Source organism: Colius striatus, chromosome 1, assembly GCF_028858725.1.
Source record: "Colius striatus isolate bColStr4 chromosome 1, bColStr4.1.hap1, whole genome shotgun sequence".
Classification (NCBI taxonomy): domain Eukaryota; kingdom Metazoa; phylum Chordata; class Aves; order Coliiformes; family Coliidae; genus Colius; species Colius striatus.
This window is the reverse complement of record NC_084759.1, coordinates 77940042-77949577: the sequence shown is the minus strand read 5'-3', so window position 1 is coordinate 77949577 and position 9536 is coordinate 77940042. Positions and strand designations below refer to the sequence as shown.

At 43.2% G+C, this 9536-nt stretch overlaps 1 protein-coding gene across 5 annotated transcripts in view; it reads left to right on the top strand.

The window, feature by feature from the left end:
* Positions 1-748: 748 nt before the first annotated feature.
* The window catches only part of AP1S2 (adaptor related protein complex 1 subunit sigma 2), a 38180-nt gene continuing 29392 nt past the window's right edge, over positions 749-9536 (top strand). For all 5 annotated transcript variants that reach the window (XR_009819016.1, XR_009819013.1, XR_009819014.1 and 2 more), the window contains exons 1-3: positions 749-935; positions 2317-2495; positions 9009-9117. Coding sequence is in view for 1 of the 5 variants with exons in the window: in XM_061999065.1 (XP_061855049.1) it covers positions 2317-2495; positions 9009-9117 (288 nt within the window). In the remaining 4 variants the exon portion in view is untranslated. The remainder of the gene's footprint in view (positions 936-2316; positions 2496-9008; positions 9118-9536) is intronic.

The following is a 9536-nucleotide window of genomic DNA, read 5'->3' as shown; positions in this document are numbered from 1 at the left end:
GCCCCAACCCCCGCGGCGGACCGCGCACGTGCTGAAAGGAAACACGGGGCGGCGCAGGCGCAGGTGCGGGGCGGCCGCCCCCCCCCCCCCCCCCCCCCCCCCCCACCTCCCGCCTCGGGGGTGGGCAGGAGGTCGAAGACGGAATCTCTGTCTCCGGGCTCCTGATTGACTGATGTCATTTCACCAACTGCCTGCCTCCCCGCCCCATTGGCTGTTTGCGGACCGCTATCTGCATTGCGCTTTCTGGTTGGCTGTTGCCGCGGCGGCTGTTGCCCTATCCTAATTCGGGCCGCGAGGATTAGGCTGCCTAACCCCGCCTGCTACTCCGACCCCTCCCACCAACGCCGCCAGCTCCTCCCCCCACACCGCCTTTTCCTCCCTCTCATTGGCCAACCCCGCGCTGCGCTCCTCCCGCCTGTCGCCGCGCTGAGTTACCCCGATTGGGTAGCGCCGAGCTCCCTCAGGTCTCGCCGCTTCGTGGCTACGCGCACGCGTACACCCGCTCGCCCTACGACCCTCCCTCCCCTCCCGCCGCCAGCCGCCGAGCTAATAAAGTTTTGTGAAGAGGAGGAGAAGGGGGAGAGCGGGGTGGAGGAGGGGCGGGGGGGGGGAACAGCGGCTCAGGCAGGTCCCGCGCCCGCCCGTCCCGCCCGGGAGCGGTGTCCACGAGCCCCGCCCGGCCCTGCCCCCGCCCCGCCCGGCCCCGCCTCTCCCCGCCCGGGTTGGGGGGGTGCTGGTGGGGGGGTGCTGTTGAGGCGCGCTGTTGAGGCGCGCGCGCGCGCCGGACTCGAGCTGTCGGCATCTGTCTTCTCCTCCCCTCAGTCCCGCTCGGCAGCCGCGGCGGCAGGAGCAGCAGCAGCTTGGATAGCAGTGTCGCGCGTCCTTCTTCTCTTCTTCGTTCTCCTTCTCCCCCCCACCCCCGCGCTCAGGGCACGGTGAGCAAAGCCGCGTAGAGGTGGGCTCGCCTCCTTCACCGGCGCAGGGACGCGGGAGGTGTTTTCTCCTTTGCCCCGGATTGCGGGATGCCCCTCTTCTCCAGCCCGCCCCAGTGAGCGGCCGTTAGCAGCCGAGGGAGAGAGGGGGCGGCCGAGGGCTCTCCCTCTTGTCACCTCCCAACGCACGGACACACTGTGGCGAGCTGGGCGCAGCTCCGGCGGCAGCGCTTTGCCCCGTTCCGCTCCCCGGGCTGGGACGGGCAGCGGCTGCCCCTCGCGCGGCGGATGGAGGGGAGCGGGCGCCGCTCTCCTTCGGGGTCGGGGCGGGCCCGCAGCTCTGCAGCCGCCCCGCGGCTGGTGGCGCCTCTCGGGTTGCCCGCGTCCCTTCCAGCCTGGGGAGGAGCCGCGGCGGCTGCTGAGGGTCGGCGGGCAGCCGGGAAGGGTGTATTGTGTCGGCGGGGCCCCGCGGAGGGGAGGGCGCCGGCGGCGGGTTCGGGGGATGCCCCCGCGGAGTGAGCGTCCCGGCACTGCCGGGCTTGGGAGCAGCCGGCACCGCCGCTTCTTCTCTGTGCTGACACTGATCAGACTTGTCACCCGGGACCAGGCTGGGCTTTCTCATTATGTTTCACGTCTGTCATATTTCCTGGGAAACTTCCTCAGCCCAATACAACTTTTGAGCAAAAAGGAAGGAGAAAAAAAAAAAAAAGACGTTTCCTTTAATATTGCAGCTGCTGGAAAACACAGAAGACAAGTTCCTCTTAAAATATAATTGCAACATCTCTCCGTTAGAGGAAGCGAGATCTGGAACATAGGACCGCAGGGAAAGCACTTAATCTCTACTCCTTTTGTGTAATGTGAGAAAAGATGAGGCTTTTCTGTGCCGTAGGACTCTCCGTTGGGAGATTTAATGCCTTTTAAAGTATTCTGAGGCTTTTCAGAAAGAGCTTAAGTGCAAATTGCGCTTACTGTAAGGCTCAAATCAGGTGAATTGAGAACGAGTTTGGGCATTTGAGGAGACTGCTGTGCTGGTTTTTCATCATTTTCTTTAGTAAACGCAAATGCAACCGTATCAGTCGTGGACATGATTTGCCTGAAATTTGGATGTGTTCACTGGCTGCCTGGTGGTTCTGACATCAGTTTCTAAAACTTGTGTATGCTTTCTACTATCTTTCTTCGACCGACTTTGTTCAGCGAAATCCTTTGTGTTATTGGTACTTCCAAATCTTGTGTAACATCTGCCAGCACTATAGAAATACACAATATAGTTAAGATAGTTAAGATTTTGGATGCCTATCTTACTTCCTGTTTGGTTTTCCTTACAGAAATCTTTTTAGAACTAAGAGACTGAGATTAATTTTTTTTCCTCCTTCTAATTCAACAGATGCAGTTTATGTTGCTTTTTAGTCGCCAGGGGAAACTGAGACTCCAGAAGTGGTATGTCCCATTATCTGACAAAGAAAAGAAGAAAATCACAAGGGAACTTGTTCAAACAGTATTAGCCCGTAAACCGAAAATGTGCAGCTTCCTGGAATGGAGAGATCTGAAGATTGTCTACAAAAGGTGGTTCTGTCTCACTAATCTCGTAATTGCTGTACATCATAAACAGCCTAATAAGTAGCTAGAAAATAATTAAGGTTGATTTTTGTTGTTGTTGATGTGTTTCTTTTTTTCCTTCCCTCTGCTGATTATGGAGAAGACTGACTTTTGCCTTGAATCTAATTTGATAACCAAGTAGAAATCATTCATGTGTGGAAAATCACTCATGCGTTTAGAAAATGTGCTGAAGAAAAGAAATGAGGTTTCCTTCTACTTTCATAGGAGTGATGGTTCTTCATTCTGTGTTTAGATTCACACTGTATGTAAACGCCTACAAATATAATGCATGTGAAATGTAATAGATGATAAACTAAATTTTATAAACATTTACCTCAGGAAGTGACTTCATAAATCACCTGAAAATGTAACTTACTTTTAAAGACTTACGAGATAATTTTTTCAGAGTACCTAGTTTGAGGTTTTTCTTGTGGATTTTTGGTTTTGGGGTTTGTGGTTTTTCATTTTTGGTTTTTTTTTTTCCCACTGTAAATTCAAAAAAGGCATTACACCTAAGTGAAGAGATCACAACTGGCTTTTTTTTTGGTGGAAATGTTATGTAATTTTCTTGGCAGTAGCTTCATTTCTCAGTTTGTCCCTAACATTTCTAGGAGTATTTGACAAGTGTGTTTTTAGCTTTGTGCTGATCTTTTGAATGTATTACAATGTAACGGTGTGAATGTAATTTTCTCCACAAATAACAGTAATCCTCACCCTGATTTGGTAGGCTGCATCTCTTGCAGCTAAAGGTGATGCTACAAAACCTTGAGTTACCTCCTTTCCCTAGTTAGCTTTAAACTTCAGAAAGTTTATGCATTCTTATTTTCTCTTTGAGGTGGTAAATAATTCGTACCCTAAAATAAATATTGTTATGTTTGCTCTGTAGGTAGGACAGAGAACTGGAGCTGAAATGAAGAGTTTAATTCTTTCTCCAGTGTACCAAATGGGTAGAATCAAAAAACTTTAGGTATTTTAAGTCCTGGTTTCATAGATACATTGTTCCATGTAACATCACCCACTTAAATGTTACCAGTCTGTCTAACACATGTAGTTCTTTAATATGGGGAGGAAGAAAGAGGGAGGACAGTGCGTAAGGTTGTGCTTACAAGCAGCATACATACTTTTTATTCTTGCCTCCCAATTTCCTCAAGAACTTCTTGTATGTGCATGTAGACAAGCTTGCTCAAATGCTTTAAGTGATGGTGCCTGCAAGTGCTCTTTTAGCTGGGCTTTTACTGGGACTAGATGAAAAAAAAATAGGTATTTGTAGGCCAGTATCCAGCCTTGAACAACAGGAGCTATTCTGATGTTGAGTTCATTCCATGTAGCTGCTTTCTCTCACTGTCTGTTTATTGTTGTTAACAGCTGCCTGTTGTGTCCTTTTGTGTCTCAGGAACTGGTGGAAATCTGGGTATGACTGTTTGAGTAGCTGAAAGTTGTAGCGTTCGTCGATCTCAGTAGTGTGCTGTGGGTCTTGTCAAGAAGAATGAAGAAGTTTTCTGGGAGATATACTCAGACCGTTTTGGGCTGGATGTGGACTGAAGTCCATTTGCTAGACTGATGTGCACAGCTAACTGTGGGAGCATATTTCACTGTCTGCAAACCAATCCAGCACAGTTAACCTGTGAAATCTTGCTTAAAGATTAGCTTGTATCAAATTAAGGAACATCTCAAGTCTTGTTTTACTTATTTGTTTTTGTAAAGTGATGTTAGGCTAAGGCATCACTGGAAAAACTAGATTTAAGAGGTGGTAGTTTAAATTCCTGTCTCTGATTAATAGCTTTGAGGTTTGTGGGACTTTCTCCAGTCATCACATAGTAATTGAAGAGTACCAACTAGGATGGCTTCTTTGAAAAGGAAGGTTTGTAATAGCTCAAAATTAGATAATCCCAGGAAGATGACCATGATAGTCAGTTTGATACTTTGAGAAGTGGGTGGCTAAGAGAGAAACACACCTGCAGGAAGTTTGTGTGGTTTGTCAAAGTGCAAAAGTTACTCCCAGTTGCTCACAGGCAAAACGCTCTTAAGCATCTCTCCTAAGCTTTGTGCTTGTCTGATATATTACTGTGAAGAATCTGAATTGCCTGGTGTGAATATTTTTTCAATATAAGCTATAAAAGTATGTGCGCAGTGCTATTGTACATGTTGCCTGTGCATATTGCTATTATGAGTCTTAAATTGCTGAAATGGATGTGCTATTCTTGTTTTTATAGTGTATTTACTGTCAATATGTAAAGAGAGAATTGACCTAGATATTGCAACTCAAAGAATGGTTGGCATTATTAGAAGTATACTCAAGGGTCTCATTGATATACCTTCTTGCAAGAACAGAATGAACTCAAATGCAAAATTGGCAAGGCAATAGCTGTTGCTGCCTTCTGATACTTAACATTTATTAGGAAAGCTGGGTGATTTTTATTAGTCTCCTTAGATCTGTTGCTTTTCATCCTTACAGCATGCTTTCTGAATGAAACTTCAAAAAAAAAAACCCCCTGAGTGTTTTTACGTCTATATGAACGTGTGTGACAAACTTCTATTTTCCTTTGTCTCATACATGTAGTGTGGCTAGTGGCTGCAAAATAGGGTCAGTCATTGCCACCTTAATTTATTTCTTTATCACTACACAAGACAGATGGAAAGGTGCCTTGGTTTTGACATGGTTCATGAATTGAGATGTCTGTACTTTGTAGCTGTTTTGGAAGAGTTTTTCGGGTTGGTAGACACCAGAAAATTGAAAAGGGATGTGAGCTCCCAACTTCCAGACAAATAGAGATTTGAAGTGACATACTACCTGTGGCACCAGGAGCACTTCAGCATCAAGAAGCAGCAACTTTTTCTTGGAGGATTGCCAGTACTAAGCGTTTGTTCCTTTCTGAAACTACTGCAGGTATAATCTTGCTGAAATGAGAAACTGTAAAAGAAATGCTTAACTTTGATAGTGTTACTGTTCTTGGTTTCTGTATCCTTGACTGAATAGTAACTCTTCTCCTTGTTCTAGAGTCTTCAAACTTATTAAAAAGATGTGTAAGTGTTTTGGAAGAGAAAAAAAATCTTTTGTCAAGCACAACTTCTTAGTGGTCCTAGTTTTTGCTGGGTTGGCTATCGCTAAACCACAACTTCTTGGGCTCTCTTAAGCATCTGTGTGCCAAGGCAGTTTGGCTGTCATTTGCAGCTCAGCTCTGCTCATGCCAAACTCTGTAAACTTTGAATTTCTGCAATTAGGATCTACATGCAAAGCAACTTACATGCTGACAGACTTATGGCTTGTTTGCAGCTTTACCTGGTGACAAACTTCCAGGGATGACTTCAAGCAGATGTTGTCTCTTCTAGTAGAATACCACTGCTCAGCTGGTAGGACTTGCAAGTTGTGCTCTGCCCACGGTGACTTTATCTTCCAATGGAATGACTGAACCTGACTGTGAGCAGAGGAGTAGCAGAGAGATCTGCTGAAGCATTGCCTGCCAATTGTCAGGCTTCCCACTACTTGGTATTGTAACTGTGGAGAGGGAGGTTCATAAATTTGTTTCCTATCGCACAAAAAAGTGTAAGGTTATCTATCTGAAGGCAGGGATTCATATAAGTATTTATATCTCTTGTGTTTCCCTTTTGTTCTTTAATTCCGTATTACATTTTTAGGTGATTTTTCCAAAATCTTTTGATCTCTGTTCTGGCAAGTGGAGGATGTTTATCATTGAAGCATTTCTCTAAATGAGTGTAAGCAACTGAGTTGGATCTGAAGATTCTGCTAATACCTACTGAGAAAAAAGCAAACCCCATAATTGCAGTGAAAAGAGCAGAATGTATCTTACAGACTGCACTACATTTGCTTTTGTGTAAAGTGGCATACTTTACTAGCAGGATTTGCCCTTTCATTGGGTGTGTGAAAGACTGGTTTCTGTCAGGCACATTAAGAAGATATCTGCAGAGCAGAAATATTTTTCAGCCTGAGCACAGTAATCTACTTGTTTTTGCATGGACATTCTTCATGCAAGCTTCTACACTTAGCAAAATCTCTAGTTTATCTGCAGTAAACTATGTGTGGACAGTCTTTCTGAAGCCCTGGCCTGCAAAGGAGAAGAAAAAAAAAAAGATTAACTTGCCTTTGAGAATTCAGATCTGAAGAAAGGCATACCTTTATAGTATGCTCATGCCTTTTGACTTGTTTGTCTCTTCCCCTATTTGCCTTATGGGCTTATTGAATCTGCATTTGTTTTCTTTTGTTGAGTAGTCATCTATCAGCCACCATTGATACTTAAAAAATACTTTGAAAAACCTTCTCTGTGCATGGATACCCAGACCTCTGTTTTGTATTAAGGAGCCCAGTGAACAGTTTTTGTTTCTCAGTATTCATTTTCTGAAACTGCAGTTGGCAGAGCTTGAATGTGTAGTCTGCTCACAAGCTGCCAAAGAAAATCTTTCAAAACTATGTTACCTTTTCTTTTAAATGAGGACACTGGGAGCAGACCACTTTCTGGGAAAGTTATGTTAGGTAGTCTCCCTCTCATCCCCTTTTTTGTTGGTAGCTGCATAAAATAGTTCTGTGCATGGAAAGAGACTTTTAGGTAACAGGAAAGCACAAAAGGATGGCTCCACTGGATAAATTTCCACTATTTGAGTCAAGTTTGACTTGATGAGGTTTGCTGGTGTGTGGTTCAACTTGTGTTTAAGTGCTGTAAGGGAACATTTTACACTTCATCATAATCAGTGCTGTTCATCTGAATATGAAGGAACCTTTGTTTAGATGAATTTGGCCCCAGTGATGATTATTGAAGTAAACATCTGTATGCCAAAGCTCTTTTTTTTTTCTGCAATGAAATACGATAATGTGGAGTTTGACTTGTGTTTTCAAACCTAGCAAGTGATTTATGTGGGTTTTCTTTTGTTTCTAGTATCACTTTCCAATGCTTTTAAAAATAGTTTTGCCTAAAAGATGTGTTATACAGATTGAATCTTGTAAGCTACTACAACGTTTGTACATGTTTATGAAAAATCAATGAGGCACAAACAGTGTAAAATCCAAAGAACTGTGCTCAGACAGGACTTCTGATGACCTGATTAGGCACCATGGTAGAGAGATTAAAGAGCAAGGGAGTTAGTGTTAAGTGCTTCAGTGGAGAGGCCTTCCTCTCTCCCACCCCATCATGTTTTGTGGTAGGATGGAAGGAAGTTGTTGGCAGTAATTTTTTGATAGTAGCTTAAAAATTCTGAATAAAAGTTCTTCTGATTAGTTGTTGATGATGAAGCCATAAAAATTTGACTCAGCTATAACAAAGTGGGGGACACTTTCGGGTCATAAATGATACTGTATGAGTGTCTGGGAAACAGTTTGAACAGATTACAAAGTACATATTTTTGCAGGACATCTAGCCAAAAACCCTGTTAGTTTCTTTAGGGGCTTAGAAAGTCTCAGCTGATAAAATATGCATAACATTTAAAAGGTGTATGCATTTTGGTATTTGGGAAACAAATATGTATCTGAATCCTTGGCATTTACATTGAATGACTTTTTTTTTTTTTTTCTGTAGGGCTGAGTACTCAAGGATTGTCTTAATGGGGACTGTGTTCCTCTTTCCACAGCCAAACAAAAGCTTTTTCTGCTTCATGTACATTATCAGTTACAGCAGGTGTTACTTGAAATATAATTTGTGTTATGTGTGTCTCTATGACATGTGTTTTTGTCCCTTTAGAAAAGACTACATGAATTTTTTTCAGCTTTCATTCCTGTTTTGGTTTTGCATCAGCCTGTTTAAACATGCCTTGAAAAAGTGTATGGCAGAGCAAAGTAGAATTGGATGGTCTTTTTGTTAAAGTGACACTCAAGATTGTATCTGAAGTAAAGAATTCCCCGTCTTCCAGGGTGGAAGTAGGTTGCTAGAAACTAGCTGGTGGCCTCTTGATAGTCTTGATACCAGGACAGCTGGTAGTGATTGAGTTGTTGTCCTAAGAGTGATTTGGTATATGGTATTAGTGCTAGTTTTGGAGTTTTGGGGGCATTTGTTAAATTCTCTATAAAGACCAAATCCTAATTGGCAATTCAATTTATCTTTCCCAAGGCACTTTCTATAGTTTTTACTATCTCTGTATGTAGCTTGTGTAATAAAAACTTAAGATTGAATCTGTTCAGGAGTATATCTGTTTGAATGTTACAGATGCTAGAGAAAATACATTGCCTTGGAACTCTTCTAGGAGGCAAAAAAAATCAAATACATTTATTTTTCCAGCCACCTCTTAGGCTAATTTAATTCTGTCAGCTCAAGGATGGTAAAGAGTCTTGCTTGACTTAGAGAGGCAGATCCCTTTTGTACATCTGTGTGTCTGCTGGTCTTTCAGCCGTTCTTTGCTAGAACTTTCATACCTGTTGATTAGAGTAGCAGTATGCTGCACTTGAGTATGAAGAACTACTGAGAAAGTCATACATCTTAAGTGCATTCATTTTGCTCATGTTCTTATACTAACATCAGGATTGTTTTGTTATTACAGATATGCAAGCCTCTACTTCTGCTGTGCAATTGAAGATCAAGACAATGAACTAATAACTCTGGAAATAATTCATCGCTATGTAGAACTTCTTGACAAGTATTTTGGCAGTGTGAGTTACTAATTTGTTTTCAATTTTTATAGATTCACAATCTCTTTCAGTTATCATTTCACTTTATGCCCACGGCACTTTTAAAAACCAATCAGCTAGCTGCTGAAAAGGTGTCTCTAACATATTTTATGTTGCTTGCTTGGCCAAATGAAAGTGATGGTTGCCTATGTAACTGAGAAAATATAAAATTATTGATTTGGGAGAACAACTGTTGTTAATCTAGTGTTAAATGTCTATTTCTTTCATTTCATGGTAGTCTCACTTGAGGTCAGATAAAATCTTGTCCTTTGCTTTCTATCTAGGCACTTGACTTTCCTTCTCCCTGGCACTGCTTTAATGTGTGAGCACTTTTTACACCTGCTCCCAAAGGAGGCAGTTGGTTATGAACTAGGTAAACACAGACAACTGTGTTTAATGTA